Source organism: Fistularia commersonii, chromosome 17 (genome assembly GCF_037954325.1).
Source record: "Fistularia commersonii isolate RoL2024-O1a breed Wild chromosome 17, RoL_Fcom_v1.0, whole genome shotgun sequence".
Classification (NCBI taxonomy): domain Eukaryota; kingdom Metazoa; phylum Chordata; class Actinopteri; order Syngnathiformes; family Fistulariidae; genus Fistularia; species Fistularia commersonii.
The window spans coordinates 2896775-2915039 of NC_141300.1; the positions used below are offsets into that span (position 1 = coordinate 2896775).

Here is an 18265-nt window from a genome sequence, read left to right on the forward strand (position 1 = left end):
TACAATATGAAAATTTGCATCAATGGATGTGTTTATGTTCTATAAAATTGATTAATGTGACTTTGCACCATTGATGTTTCAAAGAGAACCATTTTGCGATTGTTATGGTGTTTCAGATTATGCAAATTTTATGTACAAATGCTTGCAGTAAAAGTATATAATCTTTAAGAAACTGTGGCACAATAGTACTGGTTAAATAGTAAAAGAAAACTTTTAAAGTACGCATTTGGTGTTACAAATGTAATAGTCCTCTTCAATTGTGGAGCTAGTTTTTTTTTTCTTGGAAAAAGCTAATTGAATGGCAGCTATGAAATTCTATTACTGGATCATTTCATGGACTAAATGTAAGGCATCTGTTTTTTATATCATATCAAAATTACAATACTACTTCATTTTTCAAGTATGCACCCATTTATTTAATGTGTGTGTCACAAGTTTTAAATATTTTTTAAATGATCCAGAGGTCATAATTCATACACATCAAAGAGTGTCAATGCAACAGTTGCATCTTGCCCCATTTGAGTTTTCATAGAATAGATAAATAAAATAACAAATTATAGCATTCCTGTCATTTAATACCTTAACAGTATAACAACTTTAAAAAAAATTGAAAGTTTGTGTTTTATTCATGTGAATATTTTGCAGATTAATTGTTTATGTTGAAAAATAAAAATGTCATGAATGCTCTAAAAGGCTTATGGATCCATTTGAACAGTGTCACTGGCATTGAATTGTAAAACGTGGCCTGAATTTGTATTACTGTGTTCTAACCCACTTTAGAGAGCCATACTTCTCTGTTTGTTATATGTCTTGCAAAGAGGGTATATAAATATGTAAGTATGGTAACATGTGTATGGGAATAATAAAGATTTTGTGTTTCCAAATTAAAATTCTTTCCCACTCAAATATTTATGGTGGTGTGGAGCATAAAACCAGATTATTCTAACACAGATCTTATCTTTTAGATAATTCAAATGCAGAACAAAAAAGAAACCAGATGTTTTATTTTCTCTTTTTAATATTAGTTCTGTCACCATGGCACTGAGGCCTCTAACTGTACTTTTAAAACACCAGATAGGAGTATAATTTGAGATCACTTTATGTAAAGAGAAAGAAAGACATCTTGTGTTATATACACAGTACATGAGTAAATGTTATCCCATGCATTAAACCCATCATAGATGATCCATAAGCAGCCCCTTAGCAACTTTGATGCAGCAATATTGTTGTATATTTGAAATGCACTTATTGGCTATAATAATGATAATAATAATAATAATAACAACAACAACAATAATGATATAATGATAATAATAATGATAATAATAATAATAATAATAATAATAATAATAATAATAGTAATAATAATAATAATAATAATAATAATAATAATAGTAATAATAATGATAATAATAATAATGATACGCCATACATCAGTTATATTATTATTTCACTCCATACAATAGAGGGTCAAATTATGGATGTTGTATCAGGGTTTCTTTTGTAAGTTTTTTGGAATGAAGGACTTAACTAAATGTTTATTCCAACCCTGTGACATACACACATAATACCACTCTCAAATATTGAACTCTTCCCCAAAATTTTGTCAGTTTCTTCATTCCAAAACAATCCATGTCATCCTTTTGTAGCTTCGTGCAAACTTAATCCAGATATGGTATTGGAGGACATTGAGTCGGATGGCGAGGGGCAGCATAATCCTGGGAGTTGGTCAAGAGCTGCAGTGCCAACCACATCAATGACCCAACCATCCACTGCTGAACGTGAAAAGTTGGAAGTAACACAGCAGATGCAGCCCAACTCACCGACAGAGGTAACCCCCAGCTGTGGCCATACAAACCCAAATTCCCTCCAGCCACATGACACCACTGGAATATTTCAAGAAGATGCTGAGACCCAGACGGGCCGATGGACGCCTTTCATTGAAAGCATCAAAAAAGAGGCTGAGGATGTGGCGTTTGCGACCATGGAGGAACGGTAAGGGAGACCTTACATCATCGCGCAGTCACTGAAGTCATAATAAAGTCCCCTTTCAATTATGTCCTTGAGAACAACAGAATAATAAACTTAACATGTTTGCGACTACTCATCTGGCAGATGATCACCACTGCCCTCAAGCTGAAAAAAAAATCGATTTTTTATTGTTTTCAGATTGGAATTAGGCTCTTTCATAGTAAGCAGGCTGCATCCAGAGTTATATGGAATCTGGAGGTCAGAAGTTTAGATGAGAGCAAACCTGATGAGTAACATTATAAAATCCACTGTAATAGACTGAAGACTTTAACTAATTTTGAAATTGCTTGGATGTGTTCCTTGTGGTTAGTCAGACTGTATGACTGGTTGGAAAAGTTTGAATCAGTTAATGTTTACACAATTAAAAATGCACAAAGTCTGCGTGGGGGGAAAAAAAATCGGTTTAGATGGAAAAAAAAAAAAGGTAACTTAATTTTCTTTGTCAGTTAAAATATTTTTTAAGTATTTTTTCAGATACTGTTCCATGTTGAACTTGGAATAATGAAAAATCTTTCAAAGTTGAATTGTTGAAAAAAAAGTCACATTACCCATGTGTTCCTTTTTTCTTATATGATAATGTAATCACATAGATCATTCATTCATACGATTTGCTGACCCAAATGTTTTCTGCTATGACAAAACCCTGTTTTAGATTAATTTCAAATTCAAACTTGTATATTTCTATAGACTGCTACAGGAGCGCATGGAAATGGCCCGACTGGCTGAAGAGGTGGCCAGACAGACAGCTGAGATGGCCATAAGACAGATAGCTACTGAGGGACAGTCAATCAAACTTTCTTTGGAGAGTCAAGAAATGCTGGATGAGCTTGACCCAGAGTATGACATTTTGCAGATCTATATGGTTAAGAGTGGATCCAGACATACAAATTAAATGTAACAATATGTGTTCTCTGTGTACAGGCTGCTGGTGCCACAAGAAGGAAGCGAGGCAGAAACATGTAGAGTCACAGAGTAAGCGCTTGGAAACTTGCTAGTGTCTTTTAATACACATACTTTTAGGACCCTTGGATAGCCTTTTGTTTATAAGAATAAGAATAAGAATAAGAATAAGAATAAGAATAAGAATAAGAACAACTTTATTAATCCCGAAGGAAATTGCAGTGCCAGAGTTACAGAAAATATAACAGTAATAAATAATAAAAGAAAGGCAGAATTAGAAATAAAAATAAACTATAAACTATAAAGTGTTTCAGTGAAACTATAAAGTGTCTTAGTAAGCAGTGATAAAACTATAAGTGTCTTAGTAACAAGTGAGGTAAGGAGTGCACAATAGTATGATAGAAGGGAACATTATAGTGTAGCAGTTATGAGATGAAATATTGCACAGTTTCTGAATATTGCACAGAAATGAGATATTGCACATTTTTGTTTGTTTTTAAGTTAAAGATAGGTTGTTATGGTTGCACAAGAGTCAGGAGTAATAAGTAATAATAGATATCAGGAGTAATAATGTTGCTGATCACCGGATTACTTACCAATGGAGATGTTATAAGTCATCACTTATTTCCAATTTATTTTAAAGAAATGACACCAATAGAGTTCGTCCGGTCAGGTTGCTACATCTGGAATCTAGACAATCCTGTTGGTATATTTTGCACCAGTTTATTATTAAGCCACATTAGATATCAAGATGGTAATTACCTCAATATTGATGATCTGAGAATGACAAGAAGGTTAAAACTTACTGCTGAACTAAAAATATTTACAGAATCATCAAAGAATCAAACCCATTTCCTTAACATTTTGATTACAACTGTCGTGTGTAATGTGGACTACTTTCAAAGCATCTGCACATTACAGTTTGAATTAAAACTGAGATCTAAGTCTGTCATCATCATCCATAACATGCAAAGGGTTATTTGGAAAATTTGGAAAATTATATAGATGTGTGAATGAGAGATTGAATGGTTGTTTGTTTAGAGATTGAATGGCTGATTGTCTAGAGCTGGGGTCCCCAAACTTTTTTCCTGCGAGGGCCAAATAACTTTTCCCTTCTCTGATGGGGGGCCAGGCCAGCTAAACACAAATATCTATTGTTTTTCAGAAAGCAACGCATAACCAAAAATTAACCCCTTCTGGGATCTTGACAGGAAAAAAAAATCAGAAATTAAACAATAACATTATTGATTGATAATGCCTTTGTCTCATTTCTTGACAGATGAGACAAACAGCCTTTTCTTTGAATTGAGCAAAAAAATAATTGTTTGTCCACTGCAGGTAAAATACCCTGCATTCTGAATCTGTGTTTAAGATTTTTTTTTTTTTTGAGGGAGGGGTTTCAGATGAGGTCACGAAGTGCAGGATAAGTGGTAGATAAGGGATGATTGAAACAGTATGACTACTTCCAACAAAAACCATTATGAAACGGGGGGATATTTACAAGGGATTGGAGAGAATGGCTTACTATCCATAGGATCAGATTCTGGCAAAATTCAGAAAAAGACAACTTTGTTTAAATTGCTTTGACTCTTTAGTGTTCGGAACAATCTATTATTTTATTCAAATCCTTTTCTCCACGGCAGGATGTAAGCAAATGAAATAAATTACATTTATATTTATCCTAGAAATATGCCATGACCCTATTTTTATGCATACCGCTCACCTTACCATGATTAATGAGATTCATTGTATACCCTTACCATACAGAACTGTTTCAGAAAATCAGAATATTGCAATAAAGTTCTTTATCTTCTGTAATGCGATTACAAAAACCAAAATGTCATACATTCTGGATTTATTACAAATCAACTGGAATATTGCAAGCCTTTTATTATTTTAATATTGCTGATTATGGCTTACATCTTAAGAAAACTCAAAAATCCTATCTCAAAATATTAGAATATCATGAAAAAGTTTTTTGTTTTTTAATTGCATTACAGAAGATAAAGAACTTTATCACGATAAGCTAATTTTCTGAGACAGTCCTGTGTAATTAAAAAAAAAATACATATGAATGTGCTTGGCCTAGCTATTTAACTAGCTGTACATTTAAACAGCAAATACTTTATTTCTGCATACAAAAATTCATGTTACATCTCAAACAAACGACTATAGATCTCGCCCAAATCCCATCCGGCCTTGTCCTGTTCACCAGTTGCCATAGCAACCATCTTACCACGGCAACAGCAACCAACGTTAGCAACAATCAACTCGCCAATGTTGAGAAACACTTCTCCATTCGTCCATTTTGGCGGTTCCCATGGTAACGACGCGATGTTTTTGTTTTATCTCACCCGGTGACATGGGCGGATATGTTAAGGGACGAAATACGTTCGTTTTATTTCTTATTTAAGTAAATATACCTTTAGACGACTCGCTAGCCGACTTTTAGGTCACCTTTCGACTGCAAAACGTTCGTTGACAGAAGGTGAGAAATGGTAGTGTTGTGGTAAGCTGTTGTGATTTAAAGATAAAAGTTAGACCTTATTCATAAAATGGAAACAAGTTTAAACGACAATTTCATGCAAAATTTGTGACTTATTTGCTATTTGCCGTGGACACTAACTACCTTGTATTAGGCTAACAAAGAGTGAGAGATCACCTGGTAAAATAGAAGTATAAGTTCACACATTTCCTGTTGTTCATCAAAACGTGTCAACGTCTTGATATAATAAGAACAATTCAAAATGTCACAGACCTATTTCAATACAAAAGACATAGAAGTATTTATTAATATCCTAAAGAAGAGACCACTTATGTCACTAGTGCACCAGGTAGTAGTACCCCTATTTCTTAAACTTGTAATTGAAAGATTTTAAACAATGTTTTGCTCATAGAAAACAAATATTACTATATTTGCAATAATATTACAAATATTATTGCTAATACTAGCGATGATACTGGCTGAAACATTTGTTTTCTTTAATGTCCTACTGTGTAGTGAGGAGGAAAGCCTTGATAAAGAGGCGCAGGAGGAAGCAGCAAAGGAATTTATCATCGCTAAACAAGGTACAGAAACTACACAGAATCCAAGATCCTACTATTTTGAAAGAAGTGCACTTAGTTTAACATGTTTATGTCTATGTCATCTGTGTATCATCTGTGACATCGATGATTTTTTTAAAATTATGTTTACTTACTACGTTTTTGTATGTTGTTGAATCGTAACATGTAACTTCCATGTGATGTTAAAAAAAGAGACAGAAAATGAAATAGACTTGCAAAGGAAATCCCCATCTCGACACGCAAGTCCTGAACCTCGGAAGTCATCTGAGTTGGATCCAAAGCCGATACAACAACCTGAGTCCAAGATCCATGAAACCAAATCAGAAGCTGTAACCCAGCAACCTCAGAAAGCAGCACAGAAACCAGAGGAAGAGAGTGGAGGGGCCAAAACTGATCACACGGCAGAAAAAGTAAAGTATACTGGAATTAAAATGCGTACAGATGTGTGTGGAGGTTCTCAGTCATCCAGGTCATGGTCTATTCTTTTCAAAATTTTCTTCTCTTTGCAACTGAGCTTGATTTTCTCCCCTTGAAGATGTTTCACCTCTCATCTGAGAGGCTTCTATAGTCCTTCAGTTGCTCAGAAGTCCAGTTGCTATGAGAAGATTTTGACAAGTCGGCACATAGATCAATTTGTTCAAATCAGTATCATTCATAAATTCTCTTTCTGATTCAGAACAATAATTTTTGTGCCATCACTTTACGTTAATTTTCAAATTCTTTTCTTTTCTATGCACTTAGCTGTTCCTCTACTTTCATGACCAGTTTGAAACTAATACAAACTCCAGCGCTCCATCATTCAGCAACAGTGTCCTTAACTTAGTAAAGAGACCAGCGACTAACCAAGAGAAATTTTAATGACTCAAGCTATATTCAACACATTTTCAATCCAGTGCACATCATTTCCTTTTTGTTCAGTAGTGTCCATGTGTTTTGTAGGAGGAGGATTCTCCTGGAGATGAATGTGGTGGTATGTACTTTGACTCATCCTGTATTTTTTTTTAGCAAATTCCTTCATAGTCTACATATGACCTTGACTTAAGTTTTGGTATTCACATATTGTTTTTTACTGCCATTTTTTATCCAACACATCTGTAAAAAATATTTCTGGATTATCTTATATATAAAACAAAATTTCCATTTTAATAATTGGTTGTTTTCTTCCAACATGCTTTTTTGCTTGACCTTATATCTGCATTGCTTATCTCCTCTGTAGCTCCAGTAAGCTGTGATACATTTAAGAATTGCCTGATGCGCATTCCTCACACCTCAGAGTGCCTTGGCAACATCAACGCCTTCTTCAAAGAAAACGGCATCTCCCATCCCAAAATACCTTCCATATGTAAATTCCCCTCCCAAATCTCTGAGGTTACCAAGGTCTGTCCCTCACTTCCACCTGAATTGCGCAAAGAGCTATCCCAAATCAGACTTACGCAGGTTCCTCGAAATATTGCCCAGACTCTGACTGCTATTTTGCCTGTAAGCTCTGAGGGTTCGGTCAGCCCCAGTTTGTCAGGCCTCACCCAGAGCTTTTCAAACATCCCACAGAAGCTATCCGAGTTTCCCACCCGAACACAAAACTATTTCCTCAACATCCGAAATCGCCTCAACAGCCTTATGCCACAAGATGCCTAAGAAACAACAACAAAAAGCGGACAAGAAAGAGCCAGATTTGGAACTCTGGTTCTTCCAACATTCCCCTCTTCATCCTCATCATCATCCTCAGCTCTGCTCCCGCTCTCCATCTCCATCTTCACCCATTGACAGCTGCCTAGAGTTGCCAAATGTCCCATCATATCCCCGCCTGCCACCAATTGTCAGCCCTCCTTCCAAGCAACTGTACCCAATGTCTCAGCTTTCGGGTCTGTCCAACCCAGCATTCTTCATTGATGATGACCCAGACATGTCATCCATGAGACATGCAGGTGAATCTGTTCCGGCTGAATTTTATATCAGATGTGACATTATCTTTTACAGTATGCAAGTCCACTCAGAATGCAAGATTGGAAATACAATGAACTAACTTTAAACTTAAATGATCCGTTAAATGAATTTACAGTCAGCATTTTAAAGCATTTCTCAAATATTAGTAAGAAACCCATTTAGAGTCACTTGGTTTGGAGTGGATTGATATAAAATTGTTGGTCTTAAGGGTATCGAATGACTACAAATAACAGCTAAATATAGTGGTGCAGAAGGTACACCATCATCTTCCAAGCTATAATGAAGTAAAGGAATAAAATAACTGAAAAGGGAGATAAAAAGTAAACTACAAATACATTTCATTCAGTTCTAATGTAATTGAATAAATGTACTTCTTTACTTTAGTTAACTTTCTTTACCATTTGTTAAGGATTATGGACATGCCTGGCGGTCTCCATGTTGTCTTGTAGACTGTTTTGTTATAGGGCAATTACAAAACCTTTCAAGATTCCCATGCAAAAAAATGATTTTTAGTAAATGATTCGGTAATTCTGGAACACTATTGGTCCTGATAGCTATTGTGTCATTTTACATGGATACAAGATATTTACTTATATTATGACTGTACAGTATATTGTCCAGAACAACAAAACTAATTTGGAGGTTTTTGATGAGAAACCATCAACGATCTTTATAAGAACAATAATTGCTTTCATAGAGAAGACTTTGGTGTTTCAGTTCAAGCATGAGCCCAATTAGCCAAACTAGTATGACTATCATGTGAGACGAGGAACTGAAGTAACCTGTCAGGTTAATCGCAATATAATAAAGTTACTTAGACCTAATTCAGAGGTGGATTCTCATGCATTAATTGAGTTCGGGTTCTGGTAAATGTGCCCTGACTAATGAAATTTGTGGCTCTGTTGAGCGCAGTGCTTTTAATGAAGAATGGATGATTTGTAATGCAGTCTTTCAAGATTTGCAGTCATTTAGCAACATTTTTTGATAATCCCGCAAATTCTTTATATGTGCTATCTTTTACAGAGATCTCAAGACTCGGCCTCCATCCTTTTGTCAATGTAGAGAATGTTGACTCAGATCATGATAGAGTAGAGGGAGGAAAGGAGGAACTCCTAAACCCCATGGACCCCAAATTAACAACATTGACCGTTCCTGTGACAACTGCTGGAAGTAGACCAAGGTGAGCAAGAACTGTTTGAGTAGTTTTACCCTAATTAAAGTCAAAGATAAGTTTTGTAATACCGGACGATATCTATTTACAATCTAATGTACACTCCAAGTTGATTCCTATGCAAAAAACGATCTCTGAACCTTGAGGTTGTCATTTTTTTTATCCGAAAATACCCAATAGGTATTCTAACGTGAAACCTATATATAACTTTGTACACTGTTGAATTCAGTAATATAAGGTATATATCATATTTATATGTTACTATATCTATGTATATTAGTGGCAACACTATTTACAAACGTACAAAAATATTTTGAATATTTCCCTTTCCCTTTCTTCTTTGCATCTACAGTAAAGGAGATGAAGTGTAACCTTAGTTCGTAGATTTGTGACGTATATTTAACTACTTCTCTTCTCTTTGCTTTTCTTCCTCACAGTGATTGTCATTTTCTTCACTATAACATATGTTAATCGGGGCAAAATATTACGTAATGTTAAAATTTCACAAATACGGAATTCTTCTTTATTGTATGCTCAAAGAATTAACTTGAAATTTATAGATGAATTTGGAATTCTAACTGCAAAACAGTTCCACGTAATATTCTGTGACAAATTCATTCTGGTCAGCTGTCACTGATATAACGAGTCATGATTTACGATAAGCATTGTTGGATCAAATATTTCATGTGTTTTTCTCCCTTAATTTTCATTGTTTGTCTATCCATGGCCTCGCCTTTTTGTTGCAGCAAGATCAATTGCAATGTCCTGCAAGAGCCGACGTGTAAATGCAGTTCAGCAATAATCATTTTGCAATGTGATATTCTTTCAACGACCAAGGATTTCCAAATTGTTGCTTTACATCAAATTCATATTGAACTGCGTTTATGACTGGGATTAAAAGCACATGAGGTTCTTGCAGAGCAAGCTAATTGCAGGCTCAAATTGTATGATTTGATATTGTGTATTTCTTGTTATATGTTTTGTGTTTGTGTTTTTGATTCTAAGTTTGCACTGAAATGTGAATGTGCTGTTCAGCCAATGCATGATTGAGTTGTGCTTTTGGTCACTGTATGGCATTATCTTGAAAAAGTTAATAAATAAGTGCATCACAATCTTTCGCTTGAATCTTGATATGTTTTTTTTTCCTCTACCAACTAACAGTCAAAAGGGTTGCTTATTTTTTCTTTCTTGTCGGTTACGCTTTTGAAATTCTGGTGTGGTTATCAATTACAGTTTTGAAAGGAAACATCGGACTGTAAAGACAAATATGTAAGATGTCCAACTCAAACACAATTTCCTCTAATTTTCATCTCTGAATGTCTGAACCATCTCTATCATTCTTACCATATCACCTGCCTCACACTCACGCTCATGAACGACTATATTCATTAGACCCCGACCGAATCGTCTTAACATCTTGGTGAAAATGGAGTTATTTCAGCTGTTCTTTTACTGTTTCTCCTACATCAACAGTAGGAGTCTGCATTCTCAAAGTGAAGATGATGAAGATGATGGAAGCAGCATATCTGTCAGAGCCTGGTCTAGTGGGTCCAGCCTTCGCAGCAAAGATGATTTGTAAGAGCAATACACTCAGACACAGACATTTGCAGAAAAAAATAATGTCAATGTCAGATTGAAAAAAGAATAGCACGTCAGTGAGGCAAAAATTGGTCTAATTTTCGAAGAACTTTGAAAGAAAGGTTAATCCTAAAAGTTAAATTTCAATAAAGTCCTTTTTATAACAGAGATTGCTTGATATTTTTGCAATGACTATCTGAACTAGACTTGAAAAAACAAATTTTGTCTGAAGACAAGAATGGCGTGAGTTCAGCTGTGTTGGTGTCTGCGTTTCTACTGGGTGTTCTGTGACGTATGTTGTTTGTGACTCAACAAAGCTGCTCTCTTGGCTCGAGCTCAAGCAGCTCAGCTTTGAACCAGTCTTGGATTATCTTCTCATTCTTGCCAAATATCTCAATTAGTGTTGGGTGGATGGCATGACTGAAGAAGTTGCATCTTATGTCTGCTGATGTGGTGGCACAATTGCAAAGCAATAGGTAATGCGGTCTTGGGAGTGCTAATATTTGCTTGACTAGAAAGGTGCCTCCATCTTAGCTGAAGGCCTTAACAATGACAAGGGAATGGTCTGTGTCGCAGATTAGAAAATATTCTTCAAAATATCGTGCTTTGTCTCTGGGAAATCACAGTTGAACAAAGATTTGTGAGTAATGGCCAAGACCAGTTGATGAGAGGTGGGATGGTACTAGGAAATCCTATGGGTGGAGTTGTTGGAGAGGAAGGGGTTGATCAAACACGGGTTGTCGTAAGCCGAAAGCTTTGGGAGGCTCTGCCCATTTTCATTCTGCTTGCCGACACCAAAGCAGTGGACGCTGCACTCAGCACTGCAGACCAGGTTTTGTTGTCCACCAGTGCAGGTGTGGAGTCCCTGAGCTTCGCCCTTGCCAGAGGAAAATATAATTCTGCTCCCGGAGGCTACCACTCGACAGGAGTCTGGTCTCCTGAAGTGCTACAAGATCTGTCCTCACCCTATTTTGTCCACTCTAGAAGATGTCTGTCTGTCTACTGCCATTGACCTGCTTGAGATCTTTGGAAAGGCCAGTCCAAGGCCTGGTGTAATTTTTCAAGTACATCGTACTGACATTCAGCTGGCTATTTGCAGGGGTGATAGATTTCTTTTGATTGTGTGCCCTTGTCTTTTGTTTTTCATCAGTGCAGTAGTTTTACTCTGCTTTTTGATCATCTTGAGTCTTGAATTTCATGCATCTATTGGAGCAGGCAGACTGTGGTGGGTCAACACCTTACTGGCTGGGAGTGCCCAGCCTTAAGTTGTCATAAATGAACCCCTGGAACCTCAATAGTTCCTCCAACCACAATGCAATCCATGAGTTTACACCAATTTTGTCTTGATTTAAAACCCCTAACTACATATTTTGCTGTGACCCCGAATCAACCGCTCAAAGGCACAAGCCTGGGCATCATGTATGGAGGTCCTGGGTTGGCCATGCATCAGGATCATCCTCTCAGCCTTGCTGATGTGGTGTGTAGCACCATGTTTGTTTCCACATTGGCTCCAGGTGTTGCTGGGAAGATGGTGGGAGTTCACCAGCTGTACTTTCTCTCAGAGTTTACTTCCTTTGAGGGCTGCCAATCAAGATTGAAGAGCTCCCTTTGCCCATAGCTGGCGGTTCATTCATGGGCACCAGGATGTGTCCTTACACTCCCTGGTGGGCTTGTATGCCACATGTCTGATTGCTAACCTCATTCAGGTCCCTGCAGTTTTGTACTTTGGCTAGTTCACCATGTTGCACAGGGCTTGCTGTTGTGTAAGTAGCAGTGTACTGGCAGGGGGGGTGAAACGCTAACATTTTGTTTCACAGTGACATCGCAAAGGACAGCACTGCTAGAAGAAAGTAATAGGTAAAAAAAAAGCACTTCACCCCCACTCTAGACAAATCACAAGACCTTTGAGGAACTGGGACTTTATAGTAAGCTACTTTAATAACACCATGATCAGAAATATTCTTTTCCCCTTCATTAAATGTATAATGATTACTTACATTTTTTTATTCACTGATTCATAAAATTTTGGTTGTCTAATCTAATCATTTGTAACGTATATGAAACTTTAAATTCAAGTCTAATGGACTTATTTACACAGTACATATTGGTTGGCTGAATCTCTAGAAATGAGTATTGTATTTTTTTGTTCTTTTTCCACTAAAATCAAAGATGTTCTCCCATGCATAGCCATCGTCATTCATGTTGAGTTTAAAAAAAAATGCTTAACCGTATTTAAGTTATGCTTTGTAAGTCATAGTTTGGGTGCTTAAGTAAATTAACATACTTTTTGATTTGACTTTATTTTGTTTACACATTGAATTAACAAACACACCCATTGTAATATTGTATTTGTACATTTTTCTAAGTTTAAAAGACCGTCCGTCATCTTCAGCCAGTCAGACGAGCATGGTGGTCAACGAGCAACTTCAAGAGCTGGTCAGGATGTTTAAAGAACGAACAGAAAAGGCCAAAGAAAAACTCATTGATTCTCAAAGCTCAGATGAAGACAGCATCCCCACCAGTGAGTGATAGTTCTTCTATTTACAATATATTTTAAATGGGTAAATTGAATGAATGAATTCAGTCCTTGCAGTGCAGTATACCTGAAACTGCCCACTGACAGTCAGTCAAACAGGTGAGTGAGAGCAGTAATAGTATTCCTTTAGGTTTCCACTTCCCTTTATGAGTTGGATCACCGCATTTCCAGTGTCTTAATATTACATCAAATTCAAATACTGTCACATCTGACTTTGATGAAGCGTTCAATATCTGCAGATGAAGTAAAGTATTATAAGTGATCTGGATTTTGCAAGCATTACTGTCGGTCGGTCCGAGAAGCCAGACTGAGATGGTTTGGTCATGTACAGAGGAGGAATAGTGAATATATTGGTAGATGGATGCTGGAACTGGAGCTGCCAGGCTGAAGGTCTAGAGGAAGACCAAAGAGAAGGTTTATTAACATAGTGAGAGAGGATATAAAGTTAGTTGGGGTGAAAGAGGAGGATACAGAGAACAGGGTTAGATGGAGAAGGTTGATTCTCTGTGGCGACCCCTGAAGGGAAAAGCCAAAAGGAAAAGAAGAAGGTTGAACATGTGAATGGCACTATGTCTGTATATGTGGCTCTCTGATCAAGGTTTACACTGCCCCTCAGTTAGTGACAACTGGAATTGAGTGACTTTGGCTCACTTGTGACTTGTGTATGGGATGTGTAATATCATCCATCCATCTTCTGCCGCTTATCCTGCACTAACGGTCGCAGCCTAAAACAACAGGGTATTGTTCCATGAGTCATTGAACAAGTATTCCACACTAATTTACCATCTACTTCTTTGCAAAGACCCGCTTTGCTATCCCAAAGATACAGTTTTGAAATTCCCGATTGTCTAAAAATTTGGACTACATCATTTAAACCTTTTTCTCTTCAAAGGCTAATGTTTCCTTGCTCCTGTGATTTCGTCAGCTCCTCCTCAGGCTGTAGCTTTACAGCCCCCTTTTGGTACTCCGCGAATAGACATCCAAGATGAGAAGGAACGAGCAGGACCAATGGGAGGGAGGAGAAAGAGTGAAGTAGAGGTGGATACCCCTGGGTCCTGCTGGAATCTGAAAATTACTCGTTGGATAAGAGGCTGTGTAAATTACCGCTTCCCTGCAAGCATAGACCCTTTCACAAGTGAGATCGCACCTATTTCTATTTTATAATGTAATCTAATAAACTTTGGAAGAAAACTTCTTGAAGTTTTCCATTGCTACTTTATTAGACAACATATGTATGTATAATATAGTGACTCAAAGGTACATTTTGCCACATCTTGTGATCTAAGCTCCATATCTGTCTTCCCACAGATCAAATGTATGTGCTGTGGATGTGCTTGGTCTCTCTGGCATGGAACTGGAATGCATGGTTCATCCCAGTGCGCTGGGCATTTCCCTACCAGACCTCAGAGAATATATACTACTGGCTGCTGACTGACTACATCTGTGACCTTATATACATCCTGGACATCACCATCTTCCAGCTGCGTTTGCAGTTTGTTCATGGAGGGGACATAGTTGTGAGTTTAAATGTTGTAATTGTACTGAACTGAAGTGTCATGATGAAAGCTAAGAATTACGGTACAAAAGCCTACTGCTGATAAGATGAGGAGGTCAGTTTCTACTGGATTCTACATGTTCTACTTTTTTTACCGGAAACTATTCCACTTATTAATGATGCAGTCTCTGGAGCATAATACAGGTATTGCTGTAAGATGACTTCTTATAAAACCTCTTTGTCTAAAAAACCCACCCATCCATCCAACCACCTTCTACTGCCAGGGTTAGTTTTGTAGGGGCAGCAGCTGAAACAGAGAGGCCCAGACGTCTCTCTCCCTGGCCACTGTGTCCAGCTCTTACAGGGTGATCCCAATTGGGGCAGGACCTTATCCACCCCTGGAGGGGGCACTCTATCTGTTTCCAGCTGAGAACCTTGGTCTAGGATTTGGAGGTGTTGATCCTCATTCTGGCCACTTTGCATTCGGCTGGAGATTTTGTACTGAGTACAACAGAACAACACCATCTGCAAAAAGCAGCGGCCCAATTCTGTGACCACCAAACCGGATCCCTTCGCAACTCTGCCTGCACATAGATTCTGTCCATAAAGGTTATGAACAGAATCAATGACAAATGGTAGCCCTAGCCCCAACTGTCACCAGAAACAAATCCATCTTATGGCCGATAATGCGAACCAGGTTCTTACAACAGTCATATAGTGAACGAATTGTCTGTATTACGGGATTCAGTACCTCATACTTCCGGACACCCCCATCCCAGATTGGCAATCCAGCGTTGCTACTCCCTCAACAACATCCAGAGCTTTAAGGAACCCAGGGCCCTGCCACGGAGGAGCTTTCTCAGCAACTTCAGCCCCGGAAATAGGGAGGCACAGCCCAAAGTCCCTCGACTCTGCTTCCTCATTGGAAGGCAAGTTGTTGGGATTGGGGAGGTCTTGGAAATATTCCTTCGACTGATCCGCAATGCTTTGAGTCCAGGTGCACCATCCCCACTATACACAGTGTTGACACTGTACTGCTTCCCCCTCCCGAGCCACTGGATGGTGGACCTCAATCACCTCAAAATTCAACAGAAGTTGGCCTTCTATGGCCTTCCTGAACTCCTCCCACACCCAAGTTTTTTCCTTGGCGACCAACGAAGCTGCATGCTTCTTGATCTGCCAGTAAATGTTAGCTGCGTCCAGAGCCCTCTTGGCTTTTTCATTTCTGCTGTATCGCTTGAGACTAAAATGGAAATTGTCGTTTTTCAATTGACAATCAGATATTTAGTCTTCCTTCATTATGTTTTGTTTTTTCCTTTGAAAATATTGATGGATTTTTGCTGTTGTTGTTTTACTTATTATAGTGTGACAAACGAGCCATGAGGAAGAATTACATGAAAACAAAACGCTTCAAGGTGAGTAATCAGAGAGGTTCTAATTTCTATGTTTCCTATATTATCAACTAATCAGTGAAAAGTTTCAGTCAATTAAGAGTCAGAGAAGAGTTTTCCATCCTGTGTTTCAGTTTGATGTTGCCAGCCTTCTTCCTCTCGAGCTCTTCTACTTTAAGACTGGCATCAATCCCTTGCTACGCTTACCCAGGTTGCTGAAGGTAAACAACTGTAACTTTAATTTCAGCCATTTCTTTAGAATATTTTTGAGTACTGACATTATCCCTGACAATGCAGTAGATCATTTTGACCCATTTTTGTGTTGAATGGTAAGTCTGAATATAGCACATGTAAAAAGGTTTTTTGGTATATGAATCCAACAATCATCATATCTGGAAGTGCAACAAAGAATTTTCATAAGCTACATTATAACTAAATATTTTTGTGTTTTTCTCCACAGATCAACTCTTTCTTTGAGTTCAACGAGCGTTTAGAAGCTATTTTGACTAAAGCTTACATCTACAGGTCAGCTGTAAAATTATAATATCTGTCTGTGATACTTACCTTTGTCTGGGAATGCTGAGACCTTAACAAGATCATTGCATTGAGGGTATCTGTGCTCATTTTGTGTCAAGAATAACCTTATCCCAAAGAAGAGCTGATTCAATTTGGAAGATTAACAATCAATGTCAGACACAATTCCACACAAACATCTTGTATAGGGCTGCAATGCGCTGAATGTTGGTAAAAATCTGATTTCTGGCCAGAAATTAAACAATTGCACAATTTCCCAATCATGGGATCCTTAAAGTACATCTCATCATCTCAGAGATGTGATGTCCAAAAGTCCAGGGGGGATTTGGGGATTGTATTGAGTATTGACTGGATGCCATTCTGATTCCCCTGAAGGGGGAAACTAGAATTCTATGCCTCTATCCTTCGTCAGGGATAGCTAGAGGAGGAAAAAAATGTACATATTTTTATGGTGGCAGGAAACCAGAGACCCTGGTGGAAATTCAAATAAACATGGGGGTGATATACCATGAATATTTTGTGTCTGTCTTCTTAAAATATGTCAATAAACAGAAACACTGTTGATCTTACATTGCTAATTTTTCTCTCTCCCTTTATTTTCTTAGGGTTATAAGAACTACCACCTATCTTCTTTATTGTCTACATTGTAATGCATGCCTCTACTACTGGGGCTCTGCTTACAAAGGACTGGGTTCCACCAAGTGGGTGTACAATGGCCAGGGCAACAGGTTGGTGGACAAATTACTAAGTGAAACTGCTCATATATTTTTTTTGCAAAGCAAATACAATGGCGAATACAATTTATATTAAAATTTATATTCTTCTGTGGTCTTTTTGTCCAGCTACATACGTTGTTATTACTTTGCTGTGAAAAGCCTGATCACCATTGGGGGACTACCAGATCCAACCACACTGTTTGAGATTATCTTCCAACTTATCAACTACTTTGTCGGAGTCTTTGCCTTTTCTATCATGATTGGACAGGTGAGTGCATTTGTGTTGAGCGTGTCGATAGCAAAGTGCAGAAAAGGTGAAAGGGAGCTGCATTTTGCCTTTGGAGTACCAGAAAAAAATCATATGACAGGGTGCCAAGAGCAGGACTAAGGTACTGTATGAGGAACTCTGGAGTGGCAGAAAGCTTGCTAATGTGGTGCAGCACATCTATGAAAGCTGTAAAACAGTGGTTCAGTGTGTTGTCGGCATGACAAAGGATTTCAAAGGGAAGGTGCAACTGCATCAGGAATCAGCTGTTAGCACCTTCTTGTTCGCTTTGGTGATGGACAGTAAGGCAGGTGAGGGTAGACAGGAATCATCATAGACCATGATGTTTGCAGATGACATTGTGGTCTGTTTTGAAGGCCGGAAGCAGATGCATCAGTCGTGAAGGTTATGGTTCCTACTTGTTAAATCTTATCTGTGTGAGATGGAGCTCATCTGAAACACTTCTTCAGTTCCTCTAGACTGGAGAATTGTCATATACCAAAAACTGTTCTAAACTCAAAACACCTCTTAGATAAGAGATTGGGCAGCCTCAAGAAAAGAAAGCAAGTCCAGTTACCATGATAAGATTTGACAAGGAGAGAATGAAATTATTTGGAAATGCAGCCTCAGGGCGACAC

At 37.9% G+C, this 18265-nt stretch overlaps 1 protein-coding gene across 1 annotated transcript in view; it reads left to right on the plus strand.

Moving 5' to 3' along the window:
* The window catches only part of LOC147224775 (uncharacterized), a 35588-nt gene that overhangs the window by 8379 nt on the left and 8944 nt on the right, over nt 1–18265 (plus strand). Inside the window, 18 exon segments of the mRNA XM_086163668.1 lie at nt 1650–1995; nt 2719–2868; nt 2953–3003; nt 5933–6000; nt 6190–6407; nt 6937–6967; nt 7214–7629; nt 7631–7922; nt 8965–9121; nt 10586–10687; nt 13057–13211; nt 14152–14361; nt 14535–14743; nt 16086–16136; nt 16247–16333; nt 16573–16637; nt 17252–17374; nt 17489–17630. Of these exon segments, the coding sequence (XP_086019794.1) occupies nt 1650–1995; nt 2719–2868; nt 2953–3003; nt 5933–6000; nt 6190–6407; nt 6937–6967; nt 7214–7629; nt 7631–7922; nt 8965–9121; nt 10586–10687; nt 13057–13211; nt 14152–14361; nt 14535–14743; nt 16086–16136; nt 16247–16333; nt 16573–16637; nt 17252–17374; nt 17489–17630 (2873 nt within the window).